A 13,409-nucleotide genomic window follows, 5' to 3' on the forward strand; every position below is an offset into this window, starting at 1 on the left:
CACCTTCAGTAGGAGGGACATCAGAATACTTGCTTATTAAGAACTTTTGAATTTTGACACACAAGTTGGAAGCAGTGAAGTGTTCTGTCATCAAAGCAACAGTGGGCAATAGAAATTAGTTTTGGTGCTTTGGGGCAGAAATAGTGTGATTTGACCCTTTTTTTCCAGTGACTAAAGCTAACCCATAAATAATAGGCTAGATAAGCAAGAATAGTGTCATTAACTCTAGGGACATGGTGCAATCACAGTCTAGCAACTAATTTTTCATGACTGTCCTGTGACAACAAATTTCCTGCTTACACAATGCTGCCTTGTCCCAGTCTATCACAACAGTCAGTGTTTTCCAGACTCTGACACAAGTGAAAGTATGCTAGATGTTCCTTTTATTCTGCAGCTAAATTGGAGAAAGAAACATATTAAAGCTTGTCATGGTCTCCCAGAGACATGTATTTGATATTCATTACTAGAGTTTAAACAGCCTGTTTTGCAGGAAATGTTCTAGCCTGTTTTGAAAATGCTTTCATTTCACTTTTAAGTTGTTTCAGCTCCCCACCTGTAAAGCTTAAAATGAAGATGTGACACTGACACCCAGAGAAACACAGATATGAATGTAAATACACTGTATTAGTCTGTAACTCTCATTCAGAATGTTTCTTGAGAAGGCATCTCTTGAAATGAGATGTGAAAGTCTGTAATGCAATATTCCCTCAGTGAATAATGTAGCAAAGACATTGCAATAAATAACCAGAAATGTGGGGGTTTCCAGCAATCCAGTTTAATGGTTTCTTCATGTATCTGTGTTTATACATCAGAGTTCAAACAAAACAAAAGAGTGATATACAATTCAAGAAAATACCTAAAGCTATTACAGTTTTGATTCCCCCTTAGTTGATTTACAGTTTTGTACAAAATTGTCTCATTTGCAATACCCAGTGAAGATTTAATGATTTATTTACATCAGCTGGTGCCTTTCACTATGCAGTTGAACTGTCTCCTTTTGTCATTTACATTCATAGTTACAAGAGTCACCATCTGGAGTATATTTACAGATAGAATTAAGAGATGGACTGAAACAAGGCAAGACTCTCACTACTGACCACTAACATTCTCTGAAATCCCATTTTCTGACATAGCTGAAGGAAGACTCCAGCCTATAGTGCATTGATATGATCAGTGTATCAGTCAGCATAATAAGGTATCTCCACTGAGAAGAACATTCTCACTCATGTCAGAGGGAGGTACATGTGAGCTGGGGAAATAGTAAATTTTAAGCAGACAAATGTATAACTGGTGCTAAAGGTGCACCTTTCTTCTGTCAGAGACCTTCTAAGCAAATGAAGACATAAAGTAGGCTGTAAGTGTGTGGAGGAAAATATTTTCCAATTTTTCTTAACATGATATAAAATTAGGAGGGAAAAAAATGTAATTTTTTTATAATATGCAAACTGTGTCATAGAAAGACTGAATAATTTGGGTTGGAAGGTCCTGTGAAGGTAATCTGCTCCTAGTGATTCAAAGCAGGGACGACTTCAAAGTTAGAGTCAACTTCCAGTTTAGTACAGATTTTTCAGGACCTTATCCAGTCAAGTTCTAAATATCTCTAAAATGGATTTTGCATAACCATTGAGGACCTGTTCATATGTTTGACCACCCTTATGACAAAAAGAATTCCTAAAACCCAATAAGGACTTTCACTTTGAAAGTATAACCTAACACTTGTGGAATGGATCATAAACCTTCTATTGATAGACAAGAGTTTTACAGCATATATAAACCAAGTGAAACAAACATAATTCTTCCAGATTTCAGAAGGAAGAGTTCATTTTTTCAAGATCTACTGATGAAAAAAATTAAAAAGTCAGTACTTTACCACCACTTGAAATCTTTTCATAACTGAAATCACACCCCAAGATATGCACCATTCATGGTCATCAATAAATACCACAGTTGCACTTCCTCCCTCTTTTTGTAAGCCCAGTATTTTCCACATTACACAGCTGTTGCAGAACAGCAGGTTTATGTAAGCATGACTAGATGCAAACTACTTACACAAAAGGCATGAGGGTTTCTGCTTAGAATGCTCTCAACTAAGAGGAAAACTGTTTGGGGAGCAAAAGTCAGGACTTTCGATGTTTTGAAATGGTTGTTTTGCCATCATCTGCCATGCCTTTTGATCATCAAACTTGTTTTGTCTCTCCCAGCTTGAAAGATGCAATTTACAGTAACACAAGGTCTTCACAGCCAAAAGCCTCTTCTAATGTCTATACAAGGCCAGCCACTCAGTCTTTCCATCTCCACAAAACTCTACACAGATATATACAGGCTGTGTACCCTTTGCTTCCCTAGCCCTGGCAAATAAAGAACCAGCTCAGTCTTCATATTCAGCCTTAAAATCCACCTATGGTACATCTTCCTTCACAGTGGTTTGAACACATAGAGTCATATATAAGAAAGTGCAATATCCAGCCTGGAAAATCTCATGGTAACATTGGCTTCTTACACAACATGTAGTTTATGAGAGTAACAGTCATGACTGGAATACAAGACTGCTGATATGTGCATGTATATTGATCATAACTGCTGAGCAAGATATGTGGAGCTTGGTATTTGGAGCTACTTCTCTGATTTTATGTCCTCAGAAGGAAATAGCAAATAACCTCTTTGTTAATTCTGGTCACCAAAATAAGCCATGCTTGTTTTTATCTAGAGAGAGGATTTTTTTTTTTTTTTTGTAATCTAGAGAGACAAATAACACCAAAAGAAACAAACATTGAGAGGCTGTTTGTTCATTCATATGGCAGAACTTACTCATTGCATTTAGCAGAAATAAAAAATAAGGTTTTTCCTGTACAATCCTCTTATAAATTCCAATCTTCAATCGGGTAAATGAGATTCAAAATATTCTTTATCCCCATAATACAGATGCACTGAGTAGCTCCAACCACCAGCATGAGAGAGGTGTGTGGAGGGAAAGAAATGAAAAATCACATGTTAAGAAAGGGCTTCTGATTGCTGTGGGAGTCATGACAGCTGAATGGAGAAAATGTTCCATAGGCATTTCACCAGAATTACAGGATGCAGGAAGATGTTGCCTTTCCATTCTCTTCCCTGGTTTGGTTTAGTTATCTCAATACTTGTTTGATAACCCACAGAACATTCTCAAGCTGTAGCAGCAAATGATCTCTTTGAAGGTTTTCCTCATTTCCTGGCTACGAAAGGCATAGATCAAGGGGTCGATCACCGAGTTGCACATAATGAGAATGAGGTACATGTTGAAGTGAGACATGAAGCAAACACAGTAGAGGTTTTGTGGGCAGGAGATCATGAGGATGAGATGAAGGAAGAATGGAGCCCAGCAAACAATGAAGATGCCAAGAAGCATAGTGAGAGTGATGGCTCCTTTCATGCTGGTTCTTTGACGGACAGAGTTGTACCCGGGCAAAGCCGCGATTTTCTTCACGTGAGTACGAGCCAGGAGGAACATGTGGATGTACAGTGAGACCATGAGGAACAGCATGGTAAAAAACATAGTGATGAGACAAATGACCACGTAAGTTGATTCGTAATAAAGGATGAAGATAATGCCACAGCCCGTGCAAAAGGTCCAGATGCATGCAATAATAAGCCCTGATCTTTTCACAGTCATGATGTTGTGATAACGCAGAGCATAGAAGATAGTGATGTATCTGTCTACTGCTATAGCCAGCAAACTGCACATGGAAGCCACCACAGATATGCAGATCATGGAATCAAAGACATTGTCTATGTGACGGACAAAGGCATCTTCCATAATGACGTGTTTATTGTTTATTAAATATATGGTTATGGTCTCCCAAGCATTAGACACACTAACCAGCATGTCAGCCACTGCTAAACTGCAAACAAAAAAATACATAGGTGAGTGCAAGTTCTTGTTCTTAGCTATTGCACATATGACTAGGATGTTTTCAAGGAGGCTAACAATGCCCAGAGTTAGGAACACCTCAGCTGCGATGACCACTTGCTCACATGGCAAAGACTTGCTCTTTGCAGTAGGCAGAGTAAAGTTGCTACTGAAGGCACTCAGGTTTAGTTCAGAAACAGAGAATTGAGAGGACGTGTTCATCTCTGGGAGCTAACACATTCTGTTCCTTCTGAAGGGCTTGCCAAGGGGTGTGGTAAATGCATTTTGCCAAAGGCAGAAGATCCTGCCTAAAAAAAATACAGCATGAAGATTATAGGCAGAATTTGACAGCATAAATACCAGCCATCCCTATTTAATTTGGCTTGTACATGTCCCACCTCTTCCACACCACATTCCTGCATTGATTCTAAATTAAACTTTGGTTGGCTCAGAGATTTTCTACCTAGCCTTACTTGGAAATTAAAATCAAAAACTGGTGAAAAGATTCATGCACTCTTCATTCATAGTTTTTTTTATTCTATCTGGCTCCCTGAAATACTTTCCCAGAATGTCCTGGAAATTGTGCTGAAAAACAAACAATAAACAGTTTTCCCAGTCCCAGCTCCCAGACCCCTGAAATGCAGGAAGATGTAGTGTTAGGTCCAGCAGAAACTGCTCACTTAAATGCAGTATGAAAAAGTTTCTATTATTGACACAATAAAGAATTGAACATTTTCAGTAAGAGATTTAAATGCTTTCCTGACCTTTGTACATTTAATTTGGCATGAATTGTATTACAAGCAGTTAATCTGTGCAGTGTTAACATGCTCATTTAAAAGCATGGTATTAAACACCTAACCAAGGCAAATCCATGCATTTCAGGATACACTAAGGTTATAGAATTGGTGTGGGTAGAATTCTATGGTAAAAGAAGTTTTCTCTTCCAAATCAATAATATTTCATTCAATGATATTCTGGTAATGACAATATTTAGGGAAAGTTTTAAGTCATCACATTTTTCATAAAGGGAACATTTAGAGCTGATTGTCAGTGACTTGTTGCAAATAGAATTCAAAGCATATAATGCTAAACAATTTTCAGCTTTAAAAGGACACTTTTTATTTACAATCAAGGAGTAAATGTACCTATTTACCAGAGCTGCTCCTTCAGCTGCTTTTCCTCTTCATTTTATGCAATGTTTCCTCCAAAGAGCTGAAGTTTCAGCCCCCCTGACATCTGGGACTGGGGACTCCTCGGTGGCAAAAGATGAAAAATAACAGAGGGAAAGAAATTAGTAAATCCATAGAGTCAAAGCTGACCACGTATGAATTACTTACTGTGCAACTGCCTTTTTATAGACTCCAAGCAATAATGACTTCAGTACTCAAAATGTGGCTCCTCCTCCTCTTCTTTGCCCCTCTGGACTTCTCTTTCCACAGATCTCATAGCAAAGTCTTGGGTTTTTACCACCATCTAGTGGCCTTCCCCTCTTTCTGACTGAAGAGGGATTCTGATCTGAAATTCATTATGAGCTTTCTGTAATATTAAAGAGGGAAATGTACTAGACATACTCCTTTCCTTTGTTTGTTTTCTTTGCTGTTTCTAGTACACTGACAAAAAGTTCATCCTGCAACAGTTCTCCAAAAGAGGAGAAAAGACTATTATTAAAGTGGGAGGCTTATTACTGCTATAAGGATTTTTCTCATATTCAGATTTGCTGGGGTTTTTTCAGAAATGAGAACTCCATTGTTACAAAACTTAGAGAACACACAGTCAAAGCCACCATGCCACTAATAGAAAATATATTTAAAAACTTTGTATTAAAACAATTGAACGAATAAACAGCTGTGTTCTGTACCCCTTGCTAGAATAAAGATTTCAGTGTAGAAATGGAAGGAGCAGTTTATCTTGCAGGAGCCCAAGCTCCTCAAGATGGATGTGAATTCTCCCAGGGGGCAAAGGAGCTGTTTGTTAAACTCAGTGCTCAGTATTCCAGTGGCTGACATTCCTCTGTGGGTCTAGCAATCAGGCAGCCAATGCCTTACCCAAAATATGGCAAAATTAGTTCAAGTCTTTAACAGATGGTCTCTGCTTGCAGGTGCAGGCTGGGGGATGCAAAGCACACACCTTCCTGACACTGCCAAATGCCCTTCTCCTTAGCTGCTAGCCAGACAGCCAGGTACCATGCAAGATTTGAATTTAACTTGACAAAGGAAGTTTCTGCTTCTCCACATCACCACTTTTCCAAAACTTAGTGTGTTGAGGTTTTTTCATGTTGTATAACAGATTCAAATGGTTCTTTTTAACCTACAGCATTTTTCATAAAGCATCATCACCAACAAATCCCAATTTAATTGTTATATCCTGTGCCACTTTTGTGTTTTCAGTGTTCAGCTAAGGTTTATCATTGAAAAGAAGATAAAGCCCTATTTCTAATTACAATATTCCACAGGAGGTTTCGCTATTGTCACTGCTGGCCTCACTCTAATCCTTCACTCTAGGGATGTAGAAACAACTGTGCCATTATATGAAATGGCACTTTTATGTACAAATAGTTCCTGCACCAAGGGTGACAGTGAAAAGCATTTTTTTATCATTTTGAGATAAATGGTTCTTTTAGTATTACAGAGTTATAGTCAGGAGATTAATTCTGCCTATCCCTTCTCTCCAGTACTGGAAAGAGAATTTAGATTATCACAAACTAGAGGGCACAAACTATGCTCAAGTGCAGCTGTTGAATCTGAGAGGATAATGCCAGCTGCTGAGTTCTCACACTCCCTGCTGTATCTCACCTATGTGCCAGTTCTGAGCTCTTAGTTCTTTGGTATGACCAAAATAAAATAATAGAGAAAGATCATCTGCAGTTCTCTTTCTGTTCTTTAATGCAAAGCATGGTTTTAGTTAATTTACCTTAGTTAACTTTGCTTATCTTTTGCATAGCTTTTGATTTTCCCATTGCAGATCCTGTAAGTCAGATCCCTAAGAGTAAAATTTTACTTGTTCTTGTGTTCTTATATCTAGAAAGAACTGTGCAAACATTGTACTCTTTCCCCTTCCAATTACTTATCTCGCTGTATCCCAACTTAGTTTTGTTGTATATCACATTGTCTCTTGTTAAATTGTATTCTTTCCATTTACAAATTCATCTGTGTGTTCAGTTTAACAAAGTTCTTTTTAGATGAGCTTAACTGCTTTACAAAAGTTTTCAGTGTACCTGGTAGGGCTCAGCAAATCAGCCAATTGCAGGAAATAAATTACACATCAGACTGGGTGGCTTGGCTGTTATTCCTTAGAGAAATGCCAAGTTTCTTACATATAAATTATGAATCAGCATTTGGATTCTTGTTCCACATGCCAGACACTGCTGGTGTAAACCTTGGTACAATTGCCTATGCTGCACCAAAAATACTCCCTTATTTACAAAGCTTGCAGAAAAATTGCCTGCCTGGGTAGCAGTACAGATGCTTTTTTTTTTTTTTTATGTTAGAGGATGAAATGAAAAAAATACTTCCTTCCCCCTCATATCATTATATTGCTGCAGTAAGAAGCTCATTAGTATTATAGCTTGACAAGCAAGTAACTGAAGGGACACACAAACAGCAGTGAGTGGAAGCAGGCAAGTGAGTTATAAAGGTTTGAAGTAAAGGCGTATGAGAACAGACCTCGGATTCTCTTGGGAAGAATCCAAGAATGGCTTCCCAGCTGCAGGACTCCTGAATGAATAAGCTTGTCTTTCAGATGCTCATGCTCTCAATGTTATCTTGCTCAACCAAGAAATTTCTTTGGGTTCAGGAAAAGAGATTAAAAATGCTACAGGAAGACATCCATGAATAGAAGAAAGAAGAAAAATAAAATTCTGGCAGAAAAAGAGATGCCAGGGCCTATCTCAGTCCCCATTCCATTCTTTTCAATTGTCAAGTGGTGAGAGAGAGCAGGAGCCACTCCAGATGCATATTTGTCTCTCAAGCTTTGTCAGCAACCAGGCTGGAGCCATGACAATGTCACTGGCAGAAGCAGCAGGTCCTGCTGGCCATCAGCACCACTGGAGCTGCACTGACACGTAGGGCAAGTTACACCATGCCAAAAGCAGCAGGGAACTGCCATCTGCATGATAGCAAGATTCTGATTTTATCAATAAATGGATAAATGGATGAATGAGGCCAATGGAAGGACATGCTCCCAAAAAAGTTTCTGTAGAAGAGACAGTTACACTCAGATGTGTTCTGGTATTAATCAATGCTGATCTTAACAGGTTCAGAGAAGAGTGTTAGTGATGTTAATAAAAATTTACCAAACTTGTCTAGTGCTAATACATTTAAGCAATTCAATTACAGTATCTTTTTGTAGCTCTTTTTATCTATTTGATGAAAATACCTTTGTTCCACATAACATAACTGGGATTGGTGTTCTTGGCCTATTTACTAAATCTTTCTTCTGTCTAATTCTTGCCTATGTTGTCCACAGCATAACATTTCAAAGTCACAGAGAATCCTTCCAGCCTGCTCTAAGAGATAACCTGTGGTTGAACCAAAAGGGAAGATCATGGCCTTCTCTGCATTCAAATTGCATGACAAATGTTCTTTAATTTCTCAGACTGAGAAAACTGTTTGTCCTGGTCTGTGTACTGAGTAGCCTTGTCTGAGCCCCATCAAGGTCCCCACTGTTTGCTCCTCAGCACTATAGTCAGTTAGCCTTTAGTAAAGACAGTCAATTAATTGAGATTTAAAAAAAAAAAAAAAGTGATGACAGACTGTTGGTATTTCAGTCCCCTTGCCTGTCCAGAGGATGTCTGAAAGTCTAAAAGTGAGACTTTGCAGTAAGCAGTGGCATAGTGAATACTTGCTTTTGCATCATGGCTCTAATCTTCAAATAAACATCAGATTTTTTTTTTTCTCTCCAGAAAAAAGGAACACTGAAAAATGCCATCAAAATATCAAGCAATCTGTGCCCTGTTAAAGGGTAGACTCAGCCATACTTAGTATGACTGCACTAGCACTTTTGGCCACCAACTCTTTCATATGAGTCCTTCAAAAGGGTTTCAAATAATCTCTGGCCACTCTCCATTCATACTTATCAGTGATGCTCCTTATGTTAGAGTACAAGCTGAGAAGGATGCAATACAGCACAAAAGGCATTCAAGAAAGACTTATCCTAATAACCTAAAATGGATGACTGTAACCAGCCTCCCAAACTTTCAAAGAGTAATAAAAGGTTCAGTAACCATCATTTTTATGTGCCACTAATTGGAGCAATGAATCACCCCTTAGCCTTTTGGCAGAGGATGGGTCAGCAACACAGACCTGGTGAATCACAAGTACCAGCTGCAGTTTCCACAGGGCACAAATAACCAGCAGGAGACTGTCAAAACTTTCTGAGAGAGGGATAATTCCATATTCTACAAACAGACTGGGATAAAGAAAAAAAAAAAACAAACCAGCAGGTGCTGATTTGATACTTCTTTCTGGGAGGACTGGTTGAGACCCCAGAGTCATGTAAAACATTTTAAAGGACCTCAGCAGGTTGGAAAGATGAGCAGAGAACACTCTGAAATACAACAGAGGCAAATGTAGGGTCCTACTAGCAAGGAGCAAACCTTCCAAACATGTATGATGTGCTTAGATCATCCTTCCCCACTTTATTTTAGTAAAAAGTATGTGCTCAAATCTACTTTATTTGAGCCTAGAGAGGCATGCATTCCTTGGAATGAGTGACAAAATTCTGATTTCTGATTTTTTTTTGTAAACTGCTGTTGTAAAGAGATCCCTTGAAAAGCTACTCACTTCCACCTTCCTTTCCTCCAGAGAAGCAGAGGAGCACAGCATGAGCTGGGAGCTGGGAGCCCTGTGCTGCCCATCCTGGCCTGGCTGCCTGGTTTGAGCAGGGAGCCCAGACAACTCGGTATCTCTTTGTCCTCTCTGCTTCTGGCACTTCAGCACAGCACAAATATGGCAAGGTAGCAAGGCAGCTGAAGGAAAACCTCAAGGAGATGCACAGTGAGAATAACCCTTAATTCTCTGTCTGCAGAGAGACATTGCTACACACAGAAAACTGCAGGTGCAGTGATGTGTGCATGCTGCTCCATCACAGAAAGTGCAAATGTCTCTGATTATATGCACATGATAACTAAGCACGGATCCATGTAGTAACCAGGCAATTTTCAAGATCACTCTGGCAACAATATCAACATTTGTCTCTTTAGAATAGTGTTCAATGCAAATCTAACATTTCTGTACTGTATATAGGTCCTTTCCTCACTCTCTGTTCAGGTTGGCAAAATATGCAGCTACTTCCTATTTAGGTGTCTTGGTGCACCAGAAAGGAGAATTAAATAATAACCATTTAGCTCAGAACTCAGAACTTTTTCTGTCAGTCCCTTACTATACAATGTTTTCAGATCTTTATGGCAATAAAGGCTTGCAATAAGCAGTACCTTGTTATGTCAAATTTTTTTTATTCACTGTATCCTAGCAGAAAAAAAATAAGCACTGTTATTTCAGAAGCTGGAATTCTTTTCCTTCTAGCATTCACCTGATAAGAAGTGAAAGGGTGGAGTATTGCTGTGGTTGAAATGAAAGCTGTCAAAATTGAAAAAGTAAATTATGTTAGGCAGAAGCAAAGAGACTTATAGAAAGGAAAGTAGTTCAGTATCAAATTTGAATGCAGAATATCTTCCATACCACAGTAACCAGTGCATGTAAATGTACTATTGAGAACTTAAATCATTTACAATAATACATTTTCCTCAATGCTGAGCTGTTTGCTGACACACAAAACTCGAGTGACTCTCATTATTCCTGGCATTTAAAATGTAAAGCATCATTAACCCCTCACAAAAGCAGGAGCCATGTGTCCTGATGTATTTGGTGTCTGATCCAGTATTAAAAGTGAAGGAGAACCTGAGAAAAGTCTTGTCATACTGACTTGGTGAGGCTGCTGCTATGATACACCTTTCTGGCTTTCCTGAGTTTACTAAGTGTCTAGTTACAAAAGATCAGATGATCATTTTCTTTGAGCATGTTTTGAAAGTGGAACAAAAAAATGTTTCCTTTCTCTCTCCCCACCCAAACAAATAAACAAACCACAACACAAGAAACAACAAATGATTTCAGAGAGAGGACAAGCTCTGGTTCTGATGAAATTTAACCCTGAACCAGTGCATGGATTAATCATTCAGCTAAGAGGGATGTCAGATTTGTGTCTCCAAGAAATCAGTTGCTCTTGGATCAGTTGGGAAATCAGCTTCTGCAAGAGCTAAAATGGACTATGCAATGGTTACTCAACTAAGTTACATTTCTTCATTCCATCTCTAGTGGCTGATAAATAAAAAGGAAAAAAAAATACTTGGCATCTACAATTTTTATTGCTTTCTTTTGTTCAGCTCTTCATTCATTATAGGGTGGAGGTCAATGCTGGCTAAACATCACAGTCTTCAGAGTGGTGAAAAGTGTTTATTAAAGATGTTGAATACTTACCATGCATATCAAATCAAATGGCTAATTGAATGCAGGGGTTGAAATATTTCCATTTGGGGATGAAGGACAAACCCCTCAAACTTCTGAGCAAAAAATTAGGCTTTAATCTTAAGGAAAAATAAATTTTTTTCCTGTGAATCTGTACTTGAGTTGCCAGCCTTCATGGCCTCCAGGACTGACAATCAGAAAACTCCAGCACTCTTCAAGAAATTCCCTGGAGAGCTGAGAATGAAGATATAATTGTGTAGATCTTTCACCAGAACATGACAGGAGCCTTGGTTCCACTTGTCCATGTAAGACACATTAATGGACCAGCAGTTTGGTACCACCAAAACAACATGGCCCTGTAGTTCTGGACACTGTATTCCTTGTGTTCTCCTCTGGACATGCAACACCAGTGTTGTAACTAAGATTTAATCAGCAAGGATTGCACTTGTTAGCATAACTTCAATAGTGTCATACAGCTACAGAACATGGCTTTGATTTCTAAAAACAAATATACTTTTGGATACTTGGATACTATACAAGTATACTGGTTTGTCCATGATAAGTTCATAGAAAAAAATTCCTGAATACCAGCAGGGAGCAATTAAAGTCTGAATACTTACAGATGCCAAAATTTGTAGCAAAGAATTAACCTCTCCAAGGGAAAAAAAGATTCAGGCAAAGTAGTAGCTGTGTAGCAAATGTATATAAATGCAATATTTTTTTTTTTTTACAGAAACTTAATCAAAATATTTAGATGAATTGGAGCAATCAGGTCAAAGAGACCTTGCAAGTCTCTGACTTTTCTCCAGAGAACAGATTTGCAGAGAGAGCAAGTTCACAGGCTTTTATTCAAAAGATGAAACCAAAGGAGCCTCATTTCCAGCAATGAGAAACTTGGACACTATACACCACAATTTTATGAACAAAATGACCTGCAAGACCAACATTATCAATTTCAATGATACCACCATTTCTGGTAAAAAAAACAGGAAGCACAAAGTATACTTCCCAACACAACACGAACTCAGGCTTAGCAATGGGACAGTTGGAACTCTGTCTTAATACACAGTGAGAAACAAACTAGAGAAAATCAATTCTCTTTGAGTGTGTGCAGATAATTTGAGGCTTGCAATAAACTGATGGTTTTAATGCTGAGTTAAAATTAACTGCTACTAATGCAGTGACTATAACCATGAGAAAACAAAACAGTAACACAAGTAAACATTCTTCTTTTTCAGGTTTACAAAAGTCAATTTGCAGCAGACTAAGCAAGACTAGGAAAAAAATTGCAGTGTTTCTCAGTTATAAATAATACAATTAATTAAAATACAAAGGCAAATGAAAGTTTAATATTACAGCCTTTATAAGAGAGATAATGAAATCAATGAATGAGATTTCCACCTCTTCATCTTCATTAGTCCTTCTAAATTTGTAAATTTGTCAGTAACTACATGCAAGAAGAGTCTCTTTAAATTATTTTGAGATTATCACAGCAGATTCATGAAGTGCCAGAGAATAACAAGAAGGGCATGGGAATTTCTTGAGCAGCAATATGCTCTATAAGTTAGAGGATACAGTGAGAAGTAGTTCAGGACTCCTGAGTCTGTGGTGTAAAGATATTTTTTATCCTGATGCTTTGTGCTGGATTTAGCCCAATGCAGAGTTCATGCCTTACAGTGGGATGATCAGTGCCTGACCTGGCACAGAACAGGGCAGACAGGCAACAAGCACTGCCCTAAAGCATGACACTAACAAGATAAGCTACCAAAATTGTTTAAAGAAATTTAAACCAGCTGAATGAGCCTGTGTTTCATCAGAGCTTTGCATCAGAGCCAGATTCCTAGCAGAAGATCAGAACATTAACACTGCAAATCCAAACTGCAGCTCCTACATCCTTTCTAGCTGTGTTTCTTACCAATTTTAATGTTGCAGGATAATGTTGCAATTGTGTTAATAAGGCTTTTCCATGTGAATATGCAGTCATTACACTCAGCCAATAACACCAAAATAGGATCTTTACCTTTTAGCCCTGACCATTTTTTTAATGTTCTGCCAGCCCATTTTTA

The 13,409-nt window shown here is 38.3% G+C and overlaps 1 protein-coding gene across 4 annotated transcripts; it reads right to left on the minus strand.

The window, feature by feature from the left end:
- Positions 1-761: 761 nt before the first annotated feature.
- MC5R (melanocortin 5 receptor) lies at positions 762-5,273 on the minus strand. 4 transcript variants are annotated; one of them, XM_079302389.1, is made up of 3 exons: positions 5,221-5,267; positions 5,029-5,135; positions 2,831-4,191 (listed from the first exon to the last, which is right to left on the minus strand). In XM_079302389.1, the coding sequence occupies exon 3, from the start codon at positions 4,103-4,105 to the stop codon at positions 3,128-3,130; it is 978 nt and encodes a 325-aa protein (XP_079158515.1). In that variant the 5' UTR covers positions 4,106-4,191; positions 5,029-5,135; positions 5,221-5,267; the 3' UTR covers positions 2,831-3,127. The 4 variants fall into 4 exon arrangements, with proteins under 4 accessions (XP_079158514.1, XP_079158515.1, XP_079158516.1 ...); XM_079302388.1 differs by having other exon boundaries at positions 762-4,191; positions 5,029-5,273; XM_079302390.1 differs by having other exon boundaries at positions 5,037-5,273.
- Between the last annotated feature and the right edge of the window lie 8,136 nt (positions 5,274-13,409).

The sequence above is a fragment of the Erithacus rubecula genome (genome assembly GCF_903797595.1).
Source record: "Erithacus rubecula genome assembly, chromosome: 3".
Lineage (NCBI taxonomy): Eukaryota > Metazoa > Chordata > Aves > Passeriformes > Muscicapidae > Erithacus > Erithacus rubecula.